Source organism: Branchiostoma lanceolatum, chromosome 16 (genome assembly GCF_035083965.1).
Source record: "Branchiostoma lanceolatum isolate klBraLanc5 chromosome 16, klBraLanc5.hap2, whole genome shotgun sequence".
Taxonomy (NCBI): domain Eukaryota; kingdom Metazoa; phylum Chordata; class Leptocardii; order Amphioxiformes; family Branchiostomatidae; genus Branchiostoma; species Branchiostoma lanceolatum.
Genome location: NC_089737.1, coordinates 16,658,498 through 16,685,421, shown reverse-complemented (window position 1 = coordinate 16,685,421; position 26,924 = coordinate 16,658,498). Strand labels below are relative to the sequence as shown.

Sequence of the window (26,924 nt, the reverse complement as noted above, 5' to 3'; positions counted from 1 at the left end):
GACAGATCGGTCGACGAATCTCATTGATGAAAAGTGATTTTTTTTTCGCTTTGTTTTGATTTTTAGCATTCCAGTCATACATTTACATTTTGAATGATATTCTAGTTATGAAGTCAGGAGTTACACAAATCGCAGCGCGGGCGCAGCGCGATCACCGTCTAGTGGAATAAGGAACCTAGCACCTGACCTACCCACACTTCAGATGTATCAGTACCCTCTAGCGCATCTTACAAACTGTGCGTCGGTAAAATCGGCCTTCCCATTCGGGAAATTGTCAACAACATCATAAATAACAACAAAAACTAACATCACTTCATTGAAGTATTCCGGCTACATTTCCACGAGACACCGAGAGAACGTCATTTTCATCCTACCGGGCCGGGCTCTACTCTGCTCGGTCAGTCCTACTCATCCTCCCGAGCCGGGCTCTACTCTGCTCGGTCAGTCCTGCGACGCTCTGTACAAAACTAGCCGACACTAAACTCGGCTGTATGAAATATCGCAACAACACGGGAAATCGCAACATCACGTCGGCACTGACAGGGGGGCTGGACAAGACATAACGATAATCTGTACAAGGTTTCAGTCCTAGCTAACTGTAGTAAGACTTACGTCCTAGATAAGTCGGGATGCTTCTGTAGCATTTTGAGTCCTATCTAACGGTGTGGATGCTTCTGTGGTTAGGCTAAAATCCTAACAGTGTAGATGCTTCTGTGGTCAGGCTACAATCCAGTGAAAACAAATCTGTACTTTCAGATCTATCTAACAGAAGGAATGATTCTGTAGTAAGAATCTAGTCCTAGCTAACAGTGGAAATGCTTCTGTAGTAAGGCTATATTCATAGCTGATAGTAGAGATGCTTCTGTAGCGTGTTCAGTCCCATCTAACGGCGGGGTGCTTCTGTAGCGTGTTCAGTCCCATCTAACGGCGGGGTGCTTCTGTAGCGAGTTCAGTCCCATCTAACGGCAGGGTGCTTCTGTAGTAAGGCTTCTGGTTGTCTCGGGCCGTCTCCAGGAAAGGATCGTCTGCACGTGTGTAGTCTAACAGATGTAGTCCATGGCCGTGCTGCTGCGGTCTGCACCAATGTCCTCTTTGGAGGTGTGGTATTAGCTGGTGAAGTCTTTGCCGGTGTAGTCTTTGGCGGTGCAGTCTTTGCCGGTGTAGTCTTTGCCGTTGTGGTCTATCCTGTCACAGTATCGAAATATCGCAAAGATCTAGCTGAGATAGTGGAGAGATCTAGCTGAGATAGTGGAGAGATCTAGCTGAGATAGTGGAGACATCTAGCTGAGATAGTGGAGAGATCTAGCTGAGATATTGGAGGGGTGTAGCTGAGATAGTGGGGAGGTCTAGCTGAGATAGTGGAGAGGTCTAGCTGAGATATTGGAGAGATCTTGCTGAGATGGTGGAGAGGTCTAGCTGAGATATTGGAGAGATTTTGCTGAGATGGTGGAGAGATTTTGCTGAGATGGTGGAGAGGTCTAGCTGAGATATTGGAGAGATTTTGCTGAGATGGTGGAGAGATCTAGCTGAGATAGTGGAGAGGTCTAGCTGAGATATTGGAGAGATCTAGCTGAGATAGTGGAGAGATCTAGCTGAGATAGTGGAGAGATCTAGCTGAGATAGTGGAGAGATCTAGCTGAGATGGTGGAGAGATCTAGCTGAGATAGTGGAGAGATCTAGCTGAGATATTGCTAAGATGTTTGAGAGGTCTAGTTGGATATTTGAGAGATCTAGCTGAGATGTGGAGAGGTCTTGTTTAGATACTTTAGAGATCTAGCTGAGATCCAATTGGAGAGGTCTAGTTTAGATACTTTAGAGATCTAGCTGAGATCTAGCTGAAATCTAGCTGAGATCTAGCTAAGATAGTGAAGAGATCTAGCTGAGATATTGCTAAGATGTTTGAGAGGTTTAGTTAGATATTTGAGAGATCTTGCTGACATAGTTGAGAGATCTAGTTGAGATCTACTTGAGATATTGGAGGTCCAGTTGAGATAGTGGAGAGATCTAGCTGAGATCTAGTTGAGATATTTGAGGTCCAGTTGAGATAGTGGAGAGATCTAGCTGAGATAGTGGAGAGATCTAGCTGAGATAGTGGAGAGATCTAGCTGAGATAGTGGAGAGATCTAGCTGAGATAGTGGAGAGATCTAGCTGAGATAGTGGAGAGATCTAGCTGAGATAGTGGAGAGATCTAGCTGAGATAGTGGAGAGATCTAGCTGAGATAGTGGAGAGATCTAGCTGAGATAGTGGAGAGATCTAGCTGAGATCTAGCTTAGATATTGCTAAGATGTTAGAGAGGTCTAGTTAGATATTGGAGAGATCTAGCAGAGATCTAGTTGAGATATTTGAGGTCCAGTTGAGATAGTGGAGGGATCTAGCTGAGATCTAGCTGATATTGGAGAGGTCCAGTTGAGATAGTGGAGAGGTCTAGTTAGATATTGGAGAGATCTAGCAGAGATCTAGTTGAGATATTTGAGGTCCAGTTGAGATAGTGGAGGGATCTAGCTGAGATCTAGCTGATATTGGAGAGGTCCAGTTGAGAAGTTGTTGAGGTCGCGCACGGTGCTAAGGCCGCCTGCAGGAATGAAGGGGTTGAACCAAGTTGGTATTCCGGTAAAAGCATGAAATGACACTAATGGAACCAACTGCCACGTTAGCTCTTCAAAGCCAAAAAAACAACCCAAACTTCTGTTTGGTTATAATACTCGTTGTATAGGCATGCATGGAAATGTTTTTTTTAAATCTTTATTGCATTTCACAAAATAGCACAAAACACTGCATAATGCAAACAGAGAAAAGAATAAAAATGTATTCTTACTTTTTTAGCGCGAGTGCCTCTGCCTTTTTCCTCTGTAACAGAAGGGGAGTAGGAATCGTCAGAAGGTGCTGACAACATAACATTATCAACACACGTGAACACTACACCAATGGAAGGCTACTGTGGAATAAGCTTAATGTTATACCGGCTACACAGATAGAAATACAAAAGCAGGTGTGTTACGCCGAAGGGCGGTTATACCGGCTTTACAGCCATACAGAAGGTGTGTGTTGCGCCGAAGAACGGTTGTACCGGCTATACAAATACAAATGCAGAAGCTGGCGTGTTATACTGGCTTTATAGATATATAAAGAGAGAGATCCAGACCTCCGCCATGGCGTCATCCATCTGTTTGAGCTCCTCGTAGTAATCCCGCGCGTCCCTCAGCGGCTTCACCATGCAGTCCTCTATAGACGGGAACAGCTGTGAGGGGGAACCGGCGATTAGATCCTGCCGACAACGCCAATACCCCACCCCTAACGCTAACGCTAGCCCTTACCCTACATGTAACCAACACCCAGCGGCTTTACCGTGCAGTCCTCTATAGACGGGAACAGCTGTGAGGGGGAACCGGCGGTTAGATCCTGCCGACAACGCCAATACCCCACCCCTAACGCTAACGCTAGCCCTTACCCTACATGTAACCAACACCCAGCGGCTTTACCGTGCAGTCCTCTATAGACGGGAACAGCTGTGAGGGGGAACCGGCGGTTAGATCCTGCCGACAACGCCAATACCCCACCCCTAACGCTAACGCTAGCCCTTACCCTACATGTAACCAACACCCAGCGGCTTTACCGTGCAGTCCTCTATAGACGGGAACAGCTGTGAGGGGGAACCGGCGGTTAGATCCTGCCGACAACGCCAATACCCCACCCCTAACGCTAACGCTAGCCCTTACCCTACATGTAACCAACACCCAGCGGCTTTACCGTGCAGTCCTCTATAGACGGGAACAGCTGTGAGGGGGAACCGGCAGTTAGATCCTGCTGACAACGCCGATACCCCGGTCCCACCCCTAACGCTAACGCTAACGCTAACGCTAACGCTAACCCTACATGTAACTAACACCAAGCGGCTTCACCATGCAGTCTTCTATAGACGGGAACAGCTGAAAGGGGGAGATAAGGAACAGGCAAATTCAGATCCCTGAATATACCCTGTGATCCTGCCGACAACGTTAACGCCAATGTGAAGTCTGACTAACACACCGGGTCTTGGTTCAAATCCATTTTATTCCCTGCAGCTAACCCTACAGCTAGCCCTTACCCTACCCCTACCGCTAACACTAACACTAACCCTACAGCTATCACTAACCCTACAGCGAACTATTACACTAACCCTTACAGCTAACTATAACCCTACCCTTACAGCTAGCCCTATCACTAACTCTAACCCTACCCCAATACGGCTAGCGCTAACTCTACAGCTTCCACTCACCGGCTTCAACATGGCGTCCTCAACAACCGGGAAGAGCTGGAGAAGGGCAGATACGCAAAAGTCAGATCCCGGACTGTCTAGCCCCGACCCTAACCCTAAGGCTAACGTTCGGAGCCTTCAACATGACGTATTTGGTTTGTGTTTATTAGTTTGTTTGTTTGTTTGTATTTTGCTCACCTTGGCCACGGTTTCAAACATCGGGATGAGAACAAACTTGATGAAGCCGATTTGCGCCGTTGCCTTGGTAACCTTGTCCCTGTCCATGAACGGCGCCACCGGGAGACCCTCCGCCTTTTCCCTGTCGCTCTGGGGGTCAAAAATATGGAGCCATTAGCCGGGACGGGGGCTGATACAGGTTTCTAACAACCTTACCCTAACCCTCCGCCTTTTCCCTGTCGCTCTGGGGGTCAAAAATATGGAGAGATCAGCCGGGACGGGGGGTGTTACAGGTTTCTAACAACCTTACCCTAACCCTCCGCCTTTTCCCTGTCGCTCTGGGGGTCAAAGGTATGGAGCCATTAGCCGGGACGGGGGCTGATACAGGTTTCTAACAACCTTCCCCTAACCCTCCGCCTTTTCCCTGTCGCTCTGGGGGCCAAAAATATGGAGAGATTAGCCGGGACGGGGGGTGTTACAGGTTTCTAACAACCTTACCCTAACCCTCCGCCTTTTCCCTGTCGCTCTGGGGATAAAAAATATGGAGCCATTAGCCGGGACGGGGGCTGATACAGGTTTCTAACAACCTTCCCCTAACCCTCCGCCTTTTCCCTGTCGCTCTGGGGGCCAAAAATATGGAGAGATTAGCCGGGACGGGGGGTGTTACAGATTATCAGCAACATTTGACCCTTCCCCTAACCCTCCGCCTTTTCCCTGTCGCTCTGGGGGTCAAAAATATGGAGAGATCAGCCGGGACGGGGGGTGTTACAGATTATCAGCAACATTTGACCCTTTCCCTAACCCTCCGCCTTTTCCCTGTCGCTCTGGGGGCCAAAAATATGGAGAGATCAGCCGGGACGGGGGGTGTTACAGATTATCAGCAACATTTGACCCTTTCCCTAACCCTCCGCCTTTTCCCTGTCGCTCTGGGGGTCAAAAATATGGAGAGATCAGCCGGGACGGGGGCTGTTACAGATTATCAACAACCTTTGACTCCAACCCTAGCCCTTCGCCTTTTCCCTGTCGCTCTGGGGATAAACATTATGGGGAGATCAGCCGGGACGGAGGTGTTACAGATTATCAGCAACATTTGACCCTAACTCTAGCCCTCCGCCTTTCCCCATTATGATTATAGTTATCGTTATTATTAATCATCGATGTCATATATACACAAAACATTTACCAGATCTCATTGTCATTTCTAAAGTCCCACTCACCAACATCACTACAGACGTACATGGGAACATAGGAGTTACCATCCAACTAACCTCAGGAACCAACTACCCAGAGAGAAACAAGAAAATTACCTGCATAAAATACTCTTCCAACAGGCAGTCGACCCAGGGTTCAGATACGTCCATGGGACGTACTTCGTTAGAGATGTCACAACATTTGATGAGAATCATCTTCAACTGAAAAATAGAGTTCGTTAGAGAATTACAACTTTTGCATCGAATCATATTCAACTAAAAAATGAATTTTATAATAGATTTACAACAGTAGATAGGAATTATATCCAATTGGAACATGAAATGGCTGATTCATAAGGTTTATTAATTTGAGAGATGATATTTAACCTTCTCCCTGCTGCCTGATCTGGTAACCAATAGAGAATCGGTACCCGCACGGCTACTGCAGTGTGCTAAAGGTTAAACTACTGAAGCGTCTGTTTCAGATACTCACGGCAGCCACGTGCTCCTCGTTCGCGTAGTCGAAGTTGTCGACTTTCTGTTTGAAAGACTCCAGAATCTCCCCGTGCCTCGCCATGTCCGTCGCTAGGATCAAGGTGATGATGCCCTGAAAGGAACAACAAACAAATAAATAAATAAACAAACACGCAAACAAACAAACAAAATCTCGCCGTGCCTCGCCATGTCCGTCGCTAGGATCAAGGTGATGATGCCCTGAAAGGAACAACAAACAAACAAATAAATAAACAAACACGCAAACAAACAAACAAAATCTCGCCGTGCCTCGCCATGTCCGTCGCTAGGATCAAGGTGATGATGCCCTGAAAGGAACAACAAACAAACAAATAAACAAACAAACACGCAAACAAACAAAATCTCCCCGTGCCTCGCCATGTCCGTCGCTAGGATCAAGGTGATGATGCCCTTAAAGGAACAACAAACAAACAAATAAACAAACAAACACGCAAACAAACAAACAAAATCTCCCCGTGCCTCGCCATGTCCGTCGCTAGGATCAAGGTGATGATGCCCTGAAAGGAACAACAAACAAACAAATAAACAAACAAACACGCAAACAAACAAACAAAATCTCGCCGTGCCTCGCCATGTCCGTCGCTAGGATCAAGGTGATGATGCCCTGAAAGGAACAACAAACAAATAAATAAATAAACAAACACACAAACAAACAAACAAACAAAATCTCGCCGTGCCTCGCCATGTCCGTCGCTAGGATCAAGGTGATGATGCCCTGAAAGGAACAACAAACAAATAAATAAATAAACAAACACGCAAACAAACAAACAAACAAAATCTCGCCGTGCCTCGCCATACCCGTCGCTAGGATCAAGGTGATGATGCCCTGAAAGGAACAACAAACAAATAAATAAATAAACAAACACGCAAACAAACAAACAAAATCTCCCCGTGCCTCGCCATGTCCGTCGCTAGGATCAAGGTGATGATGCCCTGAAAGGAACAACAAACAAATAAATAAATAAACAAACAGACTAAATCTCGTCGTGCCTGGCCATGTCAGTCGCCAGTATCAGAGTGATGATGTCCTGAAAGGAACTACAAACAAACAACTATGAAGGCCGACATTTGCGCCCGAGCAAAAATAAGGAATATTTCACTCCCTCCCCATGCAATAACGAACCTTTAGCGCGCGTGATCCTGCAACGGGAGCTCAGGTAACCCGAAGGGAACACGTGTTCGTTGGCCAATTGCAGATGGAATGGGGCGAAGCTTTAATAGATCGAACGTGGAACGTGAATAGGACTTTTGGGCCGTTTTAGGTCTGACAATGAAAATAACGAAATAGGCCCCAAGGTCCTCAAAATGAGTCATTTTGATGTGGTGCATACCGAAATCGTAAACACATGTTCAAGGCACTCTTATACCGAATTGCATGTAATTTGGTTGTAATACCAGGGCACAGGAGCCCAAAATATACATTTTGTGTAAAAAAGAAAACGTTTATACAATAGTTTTAACCTGTCGTATCTGCTTCAAAGTCTCCTTCCGGAGCATGATCAACACACAAACGGACAAACACAACAAACCTGTCGTATCTGCTTCCAGGTCTCCTTGTCGACGTTGGCAAAGATGTTGCAGTCTGGATTGCTCAGAATCTTAAAGGCCACGGCACAGTGATGATTCTCCAGCGGCGAGATATCATTGTACCGTACCGCAAGTTCTGTGCGCGCGTTGATCTGGTATCTAAGGACGGGAGAAACACGAAACTCATCACAATCCCTCAACCGAGACGGGGGCCGATACAGACTGATATCATTGTACCGTACCGCAAGTTCTGTGCGCGCGTTGATCTGGTATCTAAGAACGGGAGAAACACGAAACTCATCACAATCCCTCGACCAAGACGGGGGCCGATACAGATTGTCGGGCGCCTTTGACCCGATGTTGACGTCAAACTTCCGCTCAAGTCAAGTGACGTAGGCTTGGGGTCAAATCAAATTGAGAAGGGACAGAGCACGGGTCGAAACTTGTTGGTAAGCATAATTTTTTGTATGGAATTATTCTGTAAATTTTCTAACTCTCTCTTTAGGTAACCTGAATCTGTTTGCTATTTCTGAATGTCTGTTTTTTTAAAGAGATTTGGAATTTACTGCAAGTCAAATGTGCCACTGAAGTGAAAACGTCTAGACACCACGTCCGAATTTGAGAAGGACACACAATCGAGATGGACATGCGCGTGCCTTTGTTCCTTTGGTCAGAAAAGAAGGAAATTAAAAGACGCCCCTATCGGAGGCTGTTGGTGCTGCAGGTGTTTCTGTGTTGCCATGGGGACGAGCCACCGACCGACCGGCGGATCTGACGTCATGAAAGGATCCACTGGTGGCGGCGGCGGGTCTGTCAGCTGACACAGCACCAATCAGCACGCAGCTCAGCATGACGTCACACCGAACACGGACGTTTTGCGGCAGTCACAGGCAGACCGCTGGTTCTGTGGGGCTGCCGCAAAACGGTCCGAAAATCGTATCAGTGTCGTCATGGTGGACTTCAGCTAGTATTATTTTTCTCAAACGCCGCTAGATCATAGTTTTGAAATTGCACTTTCTATACCAAATTTCTCGCACTTACCTGTTCCGATGGAGCAACCTATCGTGGGAGGAAACCCCACAGTGCAAGGAAAAATGTCATTTCTGACTTCATTAAAGAACAGGATAGTTTATATGTATTGACATGCACTGAATTATCTCTAAGGATGACAGACTTCTAAGCCCGGAGGAGCACGGAGAAGCGCCAATAGGAGCTCAGGATTCTCCGTCACTATAAAAACTATCCAATAAGAGCTTAGGATTTCCTGTTACCATGGAAATCCGTCATAACAGCATCAAACAACATGGTGACTGACACCCGTTCCCACATGTTGTATGATAGGACATTTAAACGACATTTAAACGACATTTATACGACACTGGAACGACACTCATACGACACTTGTACGACACTCGTAGGACACTCGTGTGACATTTGTACGAGATTTGTACGCCACTCGTACGACACCGTTACCCACGTGTTGTTGTATCCCGGGTGGTCCAAGTCGTGGCAGATACAGGCGGTCATGAGAATGCCGAGGTCCAGTTTGGACATCTTGTCCTCCAGCTTGCATAGATAGATCATGCCGTACATCATCTGCGTCACGCAGAAGCAGTGCCGGAAGTTGTGGAACGGGTTGTTCCGGTAGCTCTCCTGCACGCACAGCTGGGGGAGGGGGGGGGGCGGTTTGGGTATGTGAACATTCCCCTACGTGGTCTATACAACATACCTTGGGGAGGCTCTGCTAGGCCGGGCGGAAGTTTCCACTTTTGTGGGCGTGGCCTCTAACCATCTGTCAGTCCACATGAGCATCGTTCTTTTTTGGAGCTAAGGCCGATTCTCTGACTGGATGGGATCTTGTTAGAGCCCACGTCCACAAAAGTGGCAACCTCAGAACCTCCCAAATATACGCTGTGCGTAGGGAAATGCGCATCACCACGACATATCAAAAGTTGTTCACCTCTCCACACGCCTAGGAGAGTTTTATACATTTGAACACTATCTGTAAATTAGATCATGTGTTAGGAAAATATCATCTTCACAGTTTGTATACATGCACAGTTTAGACACCGTAGAGCAGTAGACGGGTAAACCCTACACACCGATACGTACACGTAATTATAACGCCGTCCGACGTAGTTTTAGTAATGGTGAATCTATCCTACTAATCAAGACACCAACACACAGCACATGCATTAATTATGACATCAGGATGAAATTGCGAAGGCCGCTTTCTCTCAAAAGGAGCCGGAGAAACGGTGTTTTGCCTGTGGGAACGGATCCCGGTAGGAGGCCGTCGGCAGCTCAGTCATTGTGGCGCCGTTTCCTTGTCAACATTACGTCTTAGTAAGGCACATTGAATGAACAATATGTGTCTGCGATGCTGCAAACCCAGCGTAAAAAACGTCGTTCCGTGATGCACAGCTTCAGCTATAGCTAAACAGTCCTATACGAGAATGTCAGTCTGTCACATAGGGTACATCTGTTTTGAGGAGAGGTTGTAGTAGCATATGTAGATGAAAGGACAACATTACTGAGGAATTATAAACATCACCGCACATGCCTATATATGGTCCCGTTGTGCACCGGAAACGGCGTTTTGCGTGCTACATCAGCAGCATCATAGACGAATTTACGTTTCTCTAAGGTGCCTTTTCTGAGACGTAATTTCAAAGCAGAAATTATGCCACAGAGACATTTCCTTTTAAGACCTCTTCCTTTTTATTTTCTGGAAGCTGTACCTAAACAAGGAGATTTTTACCACTTCGACCTGACACATCTGATGCGCCTTACAAATGCGTCTGGTACAGATTTTGTGGACATGATATGGAGCAGGCTCGTTCCAGCTAGGAGGGAGACGGGAATTTTGTCGTCTCGTTTCGGGGAAAAGACTGCAATTTGTCGTCTTCAGGCGGGAAAAAGACGGGACTTCGTCGTCTCGTTCCAGGAAAGACAGCTGAATTTTTCACAAAGGTCCAAAACGTCTCTGAATTGCTTTTCTAAAGTTGCTGTGCGGGGAAACAGGGGCCTTATTTAGGGGTACGGAATGACTGCAGAGCTGCGTCGGTTCCGCTAGGGGGACACGGGAATGACTCACCAGCCACCTCTTCAGCACTATGGGGTTTATGTTGAAGTAAGTCACGAGTTCGAGGTCGAAGTACATGTGCTCAAGGAGGCACAGCATCTGCGAAACACAAGGTCAAAGGTCATAGGTCACGTATCGAGGCCACAAAACTGCGTACTCACCAGCCATTTTTTGATGGCAATGGGGTCTATGTTGAACTCTTTAACCAGATCTAGCTCGTAGTACATGTGTTCTAGCAGGCTCAGCATCTAGGAGAGGAGAGAGGAAGAACATGCAGGATTCAGGTCAGGGGTCAGGGGTCAAGGGCTACCCGGCGTCATCCTTGCACAACACTGCAAGTGGTTGGTCCTGAAGTCTGTCGCCTTATAACCTTAAGTAATAAGGCGCTTCCCAAGCAGCTATGGTCAAAAACATTAAGGACCTACTGAGCAAATAAGTATTGTTTTTCCTCTGGTGGAACGTCATGTTTTGTGTACACATTTGTTTATTGCAATTTGTCATTTTTGGAGTTGACATTTTCAACCCAGTCACCAAATTACATGTGGAATTTTTTTGCTGTCTTTATCCCTGATTGAATATTTGTGAAGTTTTGATTACAAAAACATTTTAGGGCCGTCCGCAAGTCTTGCCAATTTTCATAGGTTCAAAGGTTAGTTGTCAAGAGGTGACGCCAGCTAGCAAGGACAACCTTTAGGAGGGGTCAAAGGTCATGTGAATTGTACCAGACGAGGATCGGCAAACACACGCGACAGTCTAGTCTTCAAAGCATTTCTGACGTCACAATCTGAGGTCCGCAAGTCAGATTAGACAATCTAACGGTCGGAAGAGTTTGTTTATAAGGTCTTTCATGATTCCGAGTACGCATGCGTAAGGTCAAAGGTGAAGGCCCCTGATTTGTAAGCAGGCCTCATTTCATCTCGATTTGCATAACAATGTCCAGGCTTCTTCTGTTTATGTTTCATATTGTACATGTCGCTGCGCATGCGTACTTTGAATCGTCAACACCCCTATTCACCAGCCATGAATGAGAAACAGAGGGGTCTTTCTCAGCCCGCCCTGCGCATGCGCACGTACCTCGTTCGGCTCCCAGTGCCAGTTGTTGAAGGACGGGTTTTTCAGGTACTCCACGGTTTCCTGAGATAAAGTGTACTGCGGACAGACAGGCATTATTAGCGCCCACATGCGGATGGGAACGGTACTACAGGCAGGCAAGGCATTATTAGCGCCCACATGCGGATCGAGACGGTACTACAGACAGACAACACGTTATTAGCGCGCACATGCGGCCCGAAATGGTACTGCGGACAGACAAGGCATTATTAGCGCCCACATGCGGATGGGAATGGTACTGCGGATAAACAACACGTTGTAAGCGCGCACATGCGGAAGGTAACGGTACTGCAGACATACAATACGGGGCGTTTTTAACACCGACATGCGGAACGAAACGGTACTGCAGACAGGCAACACGGCGGCCATTTTTCTATTGGCCCAAGTAAAAATGGTCACAGGTTTGATTGAAAATGGTTACTTCTTCTCAAGGACTAAGAGGTTGGTGTGCTAAGTGCCACACACACACACACGCACACACACATATACATACACACTCATTCACACATACACATACACACATTCATACACACGTACACACATTCACGCACACACACACACATATACATACACACTCATTCACACATACACATACACACATTCACGCACACACACATTCACGCACACAGACACACATATACATACACACTCATTCACACATACACATACACACATTCACGCACACACACATTCACGCACACAGACACACATATACATACACACTCATTCACACATACACACATTCATACACACGTACACACATTCACGCACACACACACATACATGTTTTGCTGAAACGCCACCTACTTTCGTGCCACGGTGAAGCTTTTCGTGGAGTGAAAACTCTCTCTTGGCTCGTGGATTATTTCTGTGAAAAGTAGATGTGAAAGAACGATAACGTTAGAGTAGACCATATATAGGCGGTCGTGTTAGAGTGAGAAAGTTACATACAGGTGAGAAAGGTGTTCGCAGGTGAGAAAGGTGTTCGCAGGTGAGAAAGGTGTTCGCAGGTGAGAAAGGTGTTCGCAGGTGAGGAAGGTGTTCGCAGGTGAGAAAGGTGTTCGCAGGTGAGAAAGGTGTTCGCAGGTGAGAAAGGTGTTCGCAGGTGATAGTAGAAGTCTAAATCTTAGTTGTCCACTTCCATATCATATTGAGGGACCCAACGGTGTGGCGTGTCTCAGCTTGTTACTAAGACAAAATGAGCAGCTCTTACTTGTTGGTCGTTGTCATGACGACATCTTGTAGTTGCGTGATGTCCTTTTTACATTTCTCGATCTCACAAACTTTCAGACCTTCCACTGAGACAACAGAAAGGGCTTGCATCAATCAGAGGTAGGCATAAAAGGTATAGAAGATAGAATAGACTGAACATAATCTTATTAGCGATAAGAGTTTCATTTGAAACAGCGTAAAGACAGTGCGAGTTAACGACGGTGGCAAGTGGAAGAATGGACTATCATAATAAGTACTGATATCATAATACGAACTGCTATGGTATACAATCTAAGTTTGTTTTTGTTTTTTTACTCTCTTTTTTTTTGAAGCAGTGTTTCACGATGTGTCCCACTTTTTCTGCGACGAGCGGGTTTCAGGAAGTTTAAAAGATTGTAATTCTCTTTTCGTCAGTAGATTTTATTCTAAATTGATGCAGAATCTCACGAAACAAAATTAATAAATGAAATGAAGGAATGAAACTCACTTTCTACTCTCTTCTCCAGCATGGCTACCCTCTTCGTCAGGTCCGCCTTCAGGTCGTTTATCTGGAAGCATCTGCAAAAACAGTTCGTGCGAGTCAAACTAGCGCTAGTCAAACTAGCATAAGTCAACACATAGCGTTTAAAACTAGCGCTAGTCAAACTAGCAAACGTCAACACATAACGTGTCAAACTAGCGCTAGTCAAACTAGCAAACGTCAGCACATAGCATGTCAAATTAGCGCTAGTCAAACTAGCAAACGTCAGCACATAGCGTGTAAAACAAGCGATAGTCAAACTGGCATAAGTCAGCACATGGCGTTTTAATTAGCGCTAGTCAAACTAGCATACGTCAGCACATAGCATGTCAAATTAGCGCTATTCAAACTAGCATACGTCAGCACATAGCGTGTAAAACCAGCGCTTGTCAAACTAGCATACGTCAGCACATAGCGTGTCAAACTAGCTATAGTCAAACTAGCAAATGTCAATTTTTAGTCGTCACAAGAAGTTGATCAGTCTTGTTTAGTGTCAAGATGAACTGAACGAATAGGTTCAACATTCCCCTTGGTGGATTCTAATCAAACACGTCAAACACATGTTGCTATTAGTAACATTACCTGTAACCTCTGCTCAGTTTTGACGTTACGTCAGGGAAACTTACTTTGTAAACTGTTCGGAGATGTGGGTCAGCACCGACTCGATCATCTCCGCTTCCGCTGCGGAAACATCAGTTTTACATTCAGCAATATATAAAAAAACACCTGTTCAGCAAGCAGCAGTTACAGAAAATATCAGCAGTCACAGAAAATATATACATCAGTTCAACATTCAGCATTTCTCAATCACAGACATGTATATAAACATAAATTCAACATTCAGCATTTCTCAATCACAGACATGTATAAAACATCAGTTCAACGTCACAGAAAAGCATCAAGAACAACATCAGTCCAACATTCCACAATCAGGGAAAATTGAAATTAACAAACATTAGTTCAACAATCAGAATTTCACGATCGCATGAAATCATTAGGAACAAAATTAGTACAACATTCCACAATCAGGGTAATCTATTGCAAACATCAATCCCATATTTGGCCCCCCGCAATCAGGGAACATTACAAAAGTTCAACATTTAACAGGGCGTGATGGAGACCCGAAACACATATAGAACATCATTGTTGAGAAGTGTGAAGAAAGAATAGTCCTGAGCAGAGCACTATTTAATGATTGATAATTTCATAACATTTCTGTTGTACTGGCAACAATTCCCATTATTCACGGTGAAAGTCTCCCGGTACCTACCCGCCGTTTTTCTCGCCTCCTCAAATATAACTTTGTAGGGATTGCTGCAAGGGAAAAGAAACAAGTCATTCCTCGGGCGTCAACATGAGATTCGTGGAAAGGGGGACAAAGTGTACTTACGTCATGAAACATCGCTTGTTTTGTTTTTTCCTGAAGCGGATGTAAAAATGTCTGGACAAATTTGAAGCATGTACAAAATACCACAATAGCCGTGGTTTCAGCACTTCGGACAGAGCCAGAATTTTTGTTGTTAATTTTCTGAAAACATCAGAAAACATTAACCACAGACGGGGTTTCAGTACCCAGACAGCCAGACTTTTCTTTGCTGATTCTATTTTCGTTTGCATGTAGAAACATCAGAAAACATTAACCACAGACGTGGTTTCAGTACCCAGACAGCCAGACTTTTCTTTGCTGATTCTACTTTCGTTTGCATGTAGAAACATCAGAAAACATTAACCACAGACCTGGTTTCAGTACCCAGACAGGCAGACTTTTCTTTGCTGATTCTATTTTTGCTTGCATGTAGAAAATATCAAAAATAACACCACCCATGGTTTCAGCACCACCGACAGGGCCACATGTCCTTTAATCTAACCCATGTGTTGACTTTGCTTTTGGCACGATGTCATGCCAACAACAGGTGGATTGAATCTGCACATTAGAAATGATCCCTAACGTCAGGCTCGTGCCGAGGACCCCAGCTGTTTCCGGGCTCGACGGTTTGCTTCAGCTGTGTTGCTGTAGAAAAGCCGAACCCCATCTGAGATCTGACTCACTCTGGACAGCTACACTGCCGGTTGCCCTGTACGGCTTATGTAAGTCTTCAGTGATACTGGACCAAACCGCTGCGGGGTGTCGTGTCCTGTGGTCTGACCTTTATCATACCTCGTGACCTTTCATATCACATGACCTGTCATATCACATGACTTTTCTTATTTCGTGACCTTGTATAACCCATAACCTTTCCTATTTCGTGACCTTTCATATCACATGACCTTTCCTATTTTGTAACCTTGTATATCACAAGACTTTTCCTATTTCGTGCCCTTGTATATCACATGACCTTTCCTATTTCGTGACCTTGGTATATTTCGTGACCTTTCCCATCCCGTGACCTTTCAGAGTTGATGACCTCACCTTTCAGAGTTAGAGGGCATTGCAGGGTCGATGGACACAATGGATCCGTCTCTATCAAGTAACCTGATACCCGCAGACCTGTGGAGAGAATACAACACTTGATCAGACTACTTGTATCTTACCAGAAGATTCTGGAGATGATTTAACTAAGAAAACAGAGCTCTGACTGGAGGCTGGATGGACACAGCGGTACATTTCACGTGCCATCAGTCAAAAACAACTCAGCACGAGGCTCTGTAGACTGGTTGACCTTGCAATGCTAGGCTCACACTTTCAAACCGGCGCTCGGCCTGGTAGTTTGCAGAAACTAGAAATAAAATCTTTTATCAAGAAATATACACCAACTATGTCCATACCACCTCCGATACCATCACTCAGCTTAGGCACAGCCTCAATTCTCCAACAGGCTCAGCTTACAGATGTGATTTTTGTGGCAGAGACTGCCATTCTCGTATAGGGCTGTTGAGCCATAGTCGATGCTGTATGGCTGTTGTGAATTTGGATTTTACCATGGTTAATACTCCAACATGGCACCAACTGGCCTAGCTTCAAGGTGCATATTCAAAGTGAATATATTTTACTGGGCCTCGGTCTGTAATTGTGACCCAAACCTGAGCAGTGTCGTGTGTGACGTAGCAGCGGACTCGCGGCGCAGTTTTGTGTGGGCGGTGTCTGGAGTAGAGAATAGCTCATCAGTATTCACTAACAGTAGCGTTAACGCTGGTCTGTAATCTTCCGTCAGACATGCCAGGTTGGCGCGCGGTTAGAAAGTCACAATGTTGAACTTTAAGCGCCTGAATTTTCACAGAAACAGCCTGTAGTGTGCGGGGCGGCTTTGTGTCTAAATACGGCACATGCGGCAGGTGGGTTGTGATTACTCTCACTCTCTATGGAGGCCCGAGAACTCCTGCCGGCATAATTACCGGTACAAGCCGCCTGTTAGCGCCTCAAGTGCCGCCAGCTGGGCCGGATGGAAGGAGAGAGCCCTTCAAGCGGTCTGCTGCGCTCTTCGTGCGTTCCGCTGCGCTCTTCACGGGGCCTAATTAACCGCTTTTAGCGCCGAACTTTGTTCACCGGTCTCGCCCTGCACGTTGCCTAATATGGGCATGAGGCCCGATGAAGGGTTTCCGCGCGATCCCAGGCGCCCGCCGCTGCCTAGCAACGCAGCCGTGGGTGCCTGCGGTTGCCTGGCAACGCAGCCGTTGTTGACAACCGCGGTATCTGAAGAGCCGTTCTTTCCGGATGCTGCGATCAAACCTGGCGTTTCCGCACCGGCGGGTTTTCTCTTCCTGTAGACCTGATCAGGAAATCTTCAGAACACCGAACTTCAGCTATTATTGACGCCTTTGCTAAGTAATGAAGACAACTCAAACATGTCCTGATCAGGAAATCTTCAGTCTCATGTACAGATGACGAAATCAAACCTGGCCGTTTCCGCGCCGGCGGGTTTTCTCTTCTTGTAGACCTGATCAGGAAATCTTCAGCTGTTATTGACGCCTTTGCTTAATGATGAAGACAACTCAAACAAGAATGGCAAGTCTCATGTACAGATGACGAAATCAAGCCTGACCGTTTCCGCACCGGCTGGTTTTCTCTTTCTTTAGGCCTGATCAGGAAATCTTCAGCTGTTATTGACGCCTTTGCTTAATAATGAAGACAACTCAAACAAGAATGGCAAGTCTCATGTACAGATGGCGAAATCAAACCTGGCCGTTTCAGTACCGGCTGGTTTTCTCTTTCGTTAGACCTGATCAGGAAATCTTCAGCTGTTATTGACGCCTTTGCTTAATAATGAAGACAACTCAAACAAGAATGGCAAGTCTCATGTACAGATGACGAAATCAAGCCTGACCGTTTCCGCACCGGCGGGTTTTCTCTTCCTGTAGACCTGATCAGGAAATCTTCAGCTGTTATTGACGCCTTTCCTTAATAATGAAGACAACTCAAACAAGAATGGCAAGTCTCGTGTACAGATGGCGAAATCAAACCTGGCCGTTTCCGCACCGGCTGGTTTTCTCTTTCTTTAGGCCTGATCAGGAAATCTTCAGAACGCCGAACTTCAGCCTTTGCTAAATAATGAAGACAATTCAGACATGAATCTGAATTGATTTAAGAAATGGCAGGTTTCAGTTACAGATGACGAAATCAAACATGGCCGTTTCCGCACCAGCGGTTTTACCTTTCTTTAGACTTTATTATTCAATCTTCAGAACACCGCACCTCAGCTGTTATTGGCGCCTTTTCAACAGTAAGTGATTAAAACATGAGTCAAAACTAATTTAGAAATGGCAGGTTTCAGGTACAGCTGACGATATCAAACATGGCCGGTTTCTATAGCAGCGGTTTCCCTTTCTTCAGGCTTTGTTTGATAATCCTCAAAAAGATGAGCCATGGATGTAAGGAATAAATACATGATTCAAATGCAGAATCACATGCAAATGGCGGATTTCAGGTACGGCTGACGAGATCAAAACTGGCCATTTTTCTTTGTCATTTCATCTCTTTCGATTCTATTTGCTACTCTTAAGAATGATTCGGCAAAATCTGGTGATGTTTTATTTCAATCTTAAGAACGATTTTGTGGTCTGCTAAAGCCATAGTTGGCAGCATTTCATAAAAAGAAAACTATTTTTAAGCCAAATGTAAATTAATTAAACACGAAGCTGGCAGATTTTTGCTGCAGCTGACGATATTAAACATGGTGTGGTTTTGTACTCACTACATTTCAATCTTTTATCTAACGATTGTGTGGTCCACTTTAGCCATAGCTGGCTGCTTTTCAAAAGAAAGAAAATTACACACAAGTCAAACGAAAATCAGTTGAACACGAAGATTGTAAATTTCAGCTACTGCTGACGTAATCAGACATGGCAGGTTCTGAGTCACTGGATTTTAGGAGATCTTATTCGTTCATCTTCACTAGAATTGTGCGACCTGCTCGATAAGGCTGGACAATGATTCTCATCATGAGCAGCTCGATAAGGCTGGACAATGATTCTCATCATGAGCAGCTCGATAAGGCTGGACAATAATTCTCATCATGAGCAGCTAGCCGCTTCCACTTATCATGCCGTCAACACTCCCCTGTTTTCATCAATCGAAGATAAAACGAAGGGCAATTTATGCATTAATATTATTTCATTTAAGTTATGTGGAATCTATGTCTGTGTTATTTATTCCGTGTAGGGTAGATGTGGAATCATCTTGAAGCTGAAGAATCATTACAACGAAATGTGCAATATTGTGAGTCGTAAAAGCTTTTACCTTGTTATTTGTACATTGAATGTAATTCAGTGATCTCACTGCGAAGTTCAATACATAAATCTTGAACCTTGTCCTGCAGCTCTGGCTGCCTGCTTCGGAATCATCCGCCAGAAATTAAAGAATTGGACATGAAGATGGCAAATTTGACGGCATCGAACATGGCAGGTTTCTATATCAATGGTTACAACAGCAGGCAGGATGATGGGAGAATTGACAGCTGGCGCAATGAAACATGGCAGATTTCTACCTCCCTGGAAATCATACTTGACGGGGATGTTGGGAGAATAGACCGTTGACACTGGTCCCGTCATATCATAGAATATCAAACGTCTACTTTGTTTTGGGTCGTCAGATGAGAAACGCTACACCGTCCTGGCTGATCAAATAACAACTTCTCATTGATGAAAACCACTTTGTTCTGCTCTAGTCGATATCAAGTCTCTCAAATAACCTTCCCAGGAAACATGGGACATCAGATCATGGAGCATTGGTTTATAATGTATATACTAATGTATATATTGTCAGTGCTGTACACGTCAGTATTTGGACTGCCAACAAGCTTTTTATTCAATTTGTGGAAATAAACCAGTCTAGGAGAGAGATCAGAAACCAAAACGTTTTCATAACTATTTGCCATTGCAATTACTTCTGTTATCATCACCTTTAGATTCCAACGATAGGTACTGCTGTTGTCCATTACTGACTGACTGACTAGCACAATTTGATTTTTCGTTTCGTTTCAAGGCATCCTCAATTGAGGTGAAGCATGATGCTTTTTCAAGCAGCTAGTGGTAATGCAATGCGGCTTCGCTACGGCTCGCGTTTTTGGCCAAGCACACCGGGTCACCCCTACTCTTGTCGATAAGTGTGTTGGGTTCTTTTACGTGCAGAGGTTTGACGCTTGAGGCTTACGCCAGAAGCTCCCTCATACACGGGGCCGCCGGCTTAACGTCACCATTCGAAATATCGAATGCAATCCCTTACAACATGTCCGAGCTGGAGTCGACCCCTAAGATCGAACTCGGGCCCTGGGATCCACGGAATTTGATCCTTTACTTACATGAGATTTTTCGTGTTTTTTTTTGTACTTCTCCATGAGACGGTCCCCTTACCGACTCCATCAGTTATACATCTGCCATGTGGTGCCGAGAATGCACATCAGCAAGCTTGAGTGCGGCACTATTGTGCGGTACATGTATTTTTGTATATTGCAATTAAAAACAAGATTCTAGAAAAGAGAAGCTGTTTTATAAAGAGCCGGCAGACCCGCATCGAACCCGCCACGTGCCAAAGTGCAAACGAGATTTCCTGCGGGGCTGGAGCGGATCAAAGCGTTTCGCCGAAACAGGCGGCGCTTCAAACCAGCAGCGGGCGCGCCGTAGTGCGTGTTTACAGGCGGGACTCACGACACCGAGTCTACCTCCGACTGGGTCGCGTTTCTTCGTTATTTCAGACACTTGCAGTGCCGAGTGGCACATATGGAAGCATGTTTGATCTGATTTTATTAGAATTGCAACAGTGCAATACACGTGAGACACAGGCAGCTATTGCTGGTGTCGTGACCCACACACACAATATACCCGTTTTTACACTTGCTGTTTCAGTAGCAGGGTATATTTGTACATGGAGGGGTTGCTAGTCCTTACCCTTAAACGTACTCGAGGCACCTCCTCGGACACAGGACACCCATTTTACGTCCCTTCCAAAGTGACTGAATCATGTTTAAACAAAATTACGGAAACTGTCCCGTGTCGGCTGCATAAGCGCACTGTTTACACTAGTTATGAAACATTGCATCTGTGCACTGTTTACACTACTGTCGGCTCCATCTATGCACAATTTACACTACTGTTGGCTGCATCTGTGCACTGTTTACACTAGTGTCGGCTGCATCTGTGCAGTGTTCACACATTAGTGTCGGCTGCATCTGTGTACTGTTTACACTAACGTTAGCTGCATCTGTGCACTGTTTAAACTAAATAAAAACACTGCATGTATCGCCACATTTACATCAGATACAACTTTGGATCTTACTGAGACCTAGCCATGTTATTGTGTAGGGGTATGGAGTGTTTTAACGTGGTACACTCGTCCCTGTAACATTGAACTTGAGCAGTTTTGTTCCTCACCTATTGACGGCGGCCGCGGCTGCAATGAGCTCCTTGACATCGTTAGAAGTGCAATATCTACTGAACACCACCTGCGGCAACGGCACGACATCATCATCGTCATCATCATCATCATCATCATCATCGTCATCATCATCCAACATCATCATTATTATTGTCACAAATTATATCATCAACACTATCATTGTTAAAAGTGAAACACTTCCTGCGGCAACGGCAACGGCACAACATACATCATCCTCATCGTCATCACCACCATCATCATCATCATCATCGTCACCATCGCCATCGTCACCATCATCCTCATTGTCATTAGCATCATCATCATCATTATCATCATCATCATCATCATCATCATCAACATTATTATCACAAATTAAAGCAAGCATAGATAACAAGGGATGCCCACTGTTGATTGCTCCCTACGAGCCGGTGTTAACGGTCTGGCCCTGATAACTAGACGGTGTTAACGGTCTGTCCCCGCTACTGAGATGGCCTGTAATCACGTCTCAAACACACAGCGCCGGGCCGGCTGCAGATCGGAGCTCGGTGAATAACAAGCGAGGCTTTAAGCCGAGTAATAAGCCAAGCTCTGCAAGCGTGGCTCTGACAGAAAGCTCGGTGAATAACAAGCCCGGCTCTGAAAGAGAGCTCGGTGAATAACAAGCGCGGTTCTGACAGAAAGCTCGGTGAATAACAAGCCCGGCTCTGAAAGAGAGCTCGGTGAATAACAAGCGCGGTTCTGACAGAAAGCTCGGTGAATAACAAGCCCGGCTCTGAAAGAGAGCTCGGTGAATAACAAGCGCGGTTCTGACAGAAAGCTCGGTGAATAACAAGCCCGGCTCTGAAAGAGAGCTCGGTGAATAACAAGCCCGGCTCTGACAGAAAGCTCTGTGAATAACAAGCCCGGCTCTGACAGAAAGCTCGGTGAATAGCACCCCCGGCTCTGAGCTTGTTGCGTCAGTCCGGCGGGATAACCAGCTTAGTTCCCGGCGCGCCGATTCAGGTCGCGACTCAGCGCGCTTCACGAGAACAGATTACAGACTTACCCAGGCTGATAGTCACTTCGCTGTAGACCAATCTGCAAATACTCTCACAGAAAATCCGCTTATGAACGGTTAGGGAATTACTCGGGCATCACACTTATGTAAGTATCTTCAGGCGTTGCCCTGGAGAGTCGACATGCACAGATCTAAGGCTGCAACATTACTGGAGCTGATATTCAATCTATTAAAATCTAGTAATGCATGGTTAGAGAGTTACTGGGGCACAATTATAGCTAAGCTCGGGCATTACACAAGAGAATCACCAGGTCCATATTCAAGGTTATAGCTTTGGAGCTTATCTTCAAGTGTTCTCACAGATAATTACATATGAACGGTTAGAGAATTACTGGAGCAGAATTATGGCTTCTTACTTGAAAGTAGCTACTTGGACGTTGCACCAGAGACTTTACATGTACAAATCAAAAGATGTTCAATTCCCTTCCAGAAAATCTCCTTACAAACAGCTAGAGATTTACTAGGGCAGAATTATGGCTTATTACTCGAGCTAACGCCTGGGGTATTACGCCTTACATTTTACACGTACAAAATTTAACCCTTAAGCTGCCAGGTTTTTTAGTCAAGTGAAAATAAAAAATGTTTGACCCCTGACCACCCTCACGAAACCCACGACACAGCCCGTAGCCCTAACTCCCCTAACTTCCGGGCTTCGAGCGCTACACGCACGCAAAGCTGTTTTCTTCTGGGGAATACCCTATCCCGGTTGTAACCGGGCCCAGCACACAAGGCATGTTTCTGTATCCCTGATAAAACCGGGACTGGCAGCTTAAGGGTTTTAAGACTACGTATTAATTGGGAGCGATATCCAATTCAAAGCCTTTATTTTGACTTGAAATTCAGCCCGTCTGAGCAGCCGAATTCGACCCATCATCATCATCATCATCATCGGTCGAACCACAGGGGGGACGGGGCAAGTCCATGCACAACTTCCGACCACACCAGTCTATCTGCCATAGCCGCACTAAGGTCTTCCATGTGAATTGAGGTGTCTCTAGATAGAGCCCCCGGGAAAGTCAGCTTGAGAGAATTATTGGGGCGGTTTTCTCGCCTTCTTGTAGTATCACCCATATCACCAGGCATACATGTAGTACCGTTTCTAATTACCAAATAGACTTGTACAGCCAAACCGGCAGGCTTATCCAATATCTAAAGGGGGACCAGGTTAGGCGGGGGGGTGGTGCTCACTCACTCTCTCCCATAGCTTAGTGATCCGCAGGGGTAGCTTACACAGGAGTTCAGTAAAGATTCTCCACTGCCGGCCTGGCCATATTGGGGCGGCACTGTGCAATCCTAATTGCCATGTGATATCTACAGGGGGACTCAACAGCAGTTAAAAGTGGTTTGGTTCTGTAGGAAAAATGTTTCTGAATCCAACAAAATACTGTATTGGCAACTTGACATAGAATTTGGACAAGGTATCCGTTGCATTGTACAGCATCAATATTCTGATAACCCCCCGAACACCCTCCAGATAGATAACAGCCAGGTTAAACATATCATAACCAGAACAACCATGAGACAAACTTCAACTGGGGCGAAATTAAGAAATCGTGAATAACTTAAAAGTTACTTTTGCAATTTGTTTCTGAATACTTGTTTGACAACTTACAGCCTTGGCAACTTTATTTTCCGCTTGCTTTGGGTCAGAAAGTTCCTTTGATAACTGGCAATCAACACATTGAAACCCTACTTAAGATTTGAAAACAGCGTCCTCAGAAAAACGCTTGTTGTTCTGACCTACAATCCTTGTATTGCAAAAGCGGAAACCATTAAACACGAAATACTTTTTTTACAGAAAATCTGCTGTCTCAAGTGGATGTTATGTTTTGTACCAGTTAAAGAGATGCCTATGTCTATCTCTTTCATATAATTATGCGTTCTTCAACCATAAGCGATTCAGATACACCCAACTGTGGGTCCCACAACTAACCCAGATACACCCAACTGTGAGTCCCACAACCGACCTAGCAACACCAACTGTGGGTCCCATAACTAACCCAGTTACACCCAACTGTGGGTCCCATAACTAACCCAGATACACCTACCTGCGGGTCCTAAAACCGACCAAGATACACCCAACTGCGGGTCCCATAACTAACTCAGTTACACCCAACTGTGAGTCCCATAACTAACTCAGTTACACCCAACTGTGGGTCCCATGACTAACCCAGATACACCCAACTATGAGTCCCATAACTAACCCAGATACACCTAACTGTGGGTCCCATAACTAACCCAGATACACCCAACTATGAGTCCCATAACTAACCCATATACACCCAACTGTGGGTCCCATAACTAACCCAGATACACCCAACTGTGAGTCCCATAACCAACCCAGTTACACCCAACTGTGGGTCTCATAACTAACCCAGATACATCCAACTGTGGGTCTCATAACTTACCCAGATACACCCAACCGTGGGTCCCATAACTAACCCAGATACACCCACAAGTCCGCCATCTGTGATAATCATGTACATATCTGTACGCAGAGACTGAAAGGATACGAAGTTTTTCCAATGATGGAACGGTTCGACATGTAGGTCTGTACTCGTTACATACATATAGTCAGCACTGGTCGTCATGGCAACACAGACAGATGAAAAACATGGCGTCTGCCTCGGGAAGAGAGTCTTAGCTGTCTGCCTTCTCCACAGACAGCTCAGGCAGCTCACCTTGAATACGTACGTCTTGGACACTGTGAGGACACTGTACAAACATCTAAGACGCTTTACGGACATCTAAGACTACGTACAAACATTTAAGACGCTATACGGACATCTAAGACTACGTACGGACATCTGAGGCGCTATACGGACATCTAAGACTACGTACGAACATCTAAGACACTATACGGACATCTAAGACGTTGTGCGGACCATCTAAGACGTTGCACGAACATCTAGACGCTGTACGAACATCTAAGACGCTGTACGGACGTCTAAGACGCTGTATTGACATCTAAGACGCTGTACGGACGTCTAAGACGCTGTATGGACGTCTAAGACGTTGTACGGACGTCTAAGACACGGTGTTGACTATTTAAGACGGTTTGACACTTAACCTTGTGCATCTACGCCGCTGTACGGAACGTCTTAGACGTTGGTTGATACCTTACCTTCTGTGCAGGTTATCTAAGACGCTGTAAGATAAGATGTTGTTCATTGAGACGTTGTTTTCTAGCCGCCTATATATATATACCTTCTGCGTGGAGCCGTTGACGTCCAGGAATATAGTCCGCGGTCTGTATGAGGCCCCCGCGCCCATCGGGAAGCCAGCGCTGAGGAGTCGCCGTGGTAAAACCGCCCCGAGCTGGGGACAACGGAAGCCTGGCGGGAAAAACTTCCAGATCTGCTCGGAAACCGTCCAGTTTCGCTCCGTGCTTGGCAGAACAGCACCCCGATTCTGCTGCGTACTTTGCGGTAAAACCGTCCCGTTTAGCTGCGTGTTTTGCGAACAACGCTGTGAATGATTTTCTGGTAAACCTTCCCGTCTGCTGAGCGGCACCTCCCAGCTCCTGAGCGCGCTTCCCGGCAGCACAGGTGGGAAGATGGAGGCCGGGGCGGCAGCGAGGCGCGTGGCGGGCGGTACACAGACCCGGCGCCGAGGTACAACCGTATAGATCCGCGGGGCGGTGTCGGGCACAGCCTTGCCGTCACGACGCGAGACTTCCCGCGAACACAAGATGGAGGCCGGCCCTGTGAAGGCGGCGCGGCGCGAGAGGCAAGCTGGTGGTGGTTTCCGCGGTCCTGTGTACCCGCGCGCGGTCTGGCACATTAAGTAGTTTTACTGTCCGCGATCCCCCAGCCCAGTTACTGTGCTGCAACAAAACGTCTCTCCATCCTTAGTTTCTTTCCAAGAAAATACACGGATTTTTCCAACACGGCGTTTCTCAGTTTATTTTGTAATGTCCCAGAAAACGGTCAGGGAAAAATAGGGCTGATTTCTCGTTTGATAATGACGTCACGGGAACGGGAGACGTGGCGGACGTCGTTGCCATGGCCACCGAGCGCCAATTAGCTAATGTCTTGCGGATCACATGCGCGGCGCGGATGTTTGGAGCGCGCTCCGCGTTGCCAGGTAACAGGAGGCGGGGGGAGACGCAGATTTGTACCGGCGCAAATTAAGGTTCGGGCTGGAATCTAAATTAGTTCGGAGAAGTTAAAAATGGCGCGGAGTAAAAAAAAAAAACAGTTATTAGCAGACAGAAATTGTGTTGGTTTTCTCGGCGGTCTCGTGTTGACAGAGCGGGTAGAAACAGGCGCCGCCCGGGGATATACAGTAATATACAGCAATAGTATACACCACGGCTGTATAGTATTCACCGCTGCCGACGCCGCCGGCTGCTGGGATGAGCGCACGGATGTAGCGAGTTAACCGGCTCCACAGGCGACATGAAGGCTCGGGATGTAGCGAACACAACTCGGGATGTAGCGAAAACAACTCAGGTTGTAGCGAAAACA

At 46.0% G+C, this 26,924-nt stretch overlaps 1 protein-coding gene across 6 annotated transcripts; it reads right to left on the bottom strand.

Moving 5' to 3' along the window:
• Window positions 1–1,485: 1,485 nt before the first annotated feature.
• On the bottom strand, window positions 1,486–26,422 carry LOC136421819 (high affinity cGMP-specific 3',5'-cyclic phosphodiesterase 9A-like). 6 transcript variants are annotated; one of them, XM_066409382.1, is made up of 19 exons: window positions 25,663–26,421; window positions 21,395–21,465; window positions 16,002–16,079; window positions 14,862–14,905; window positions 14,218–14,272; window positions 13,559–13,629; window positions 13,073–13,157; window positions 12,667–12,727; window positions 11,824–11,898; window positions 10,911–10,997; window positions 9,142–9,329; window positions 7,667–7,823; window positions 6,097–6,210; window positions 5,721–5,825; window positions 4,435–4,563; window positions 4,258–4,293; window positions 3,145–3,240; window positions 2,818–2,849; window positions 1,486–2,574 (listed from the first exon to the last, which is right to left on the bottom strand). In XM_066409382.1, the coding sequence occupies exons 1-19, from the start codon at window positions 26,236–26,238 to the stop codon at window positions 2,565–2,567; spliced, it is 2,070 nt and encodes a 689-aa protein (XP_066265479.1). In that variant the 5' UTR covers window positions 26,239–26,421; the 3' UTR covers window positions 1,486–2,564. The 6 variants fall into 6 exon arrangements, with proteins under 6 accessions (XP_066265479.1, XP_066265480.1, XP_066265481.1 ...); XM_066409383.1 differs by lacking the exon at window positions 10,911–10,997 and adding an exon at window positions 10,762–10,848; XM_066409384.1 differs by lacking the exon at window positions 4,258–4,293.
• Between the last annotated feature and the right edge of the window lie 502 nt (window positions 26,423–26,924).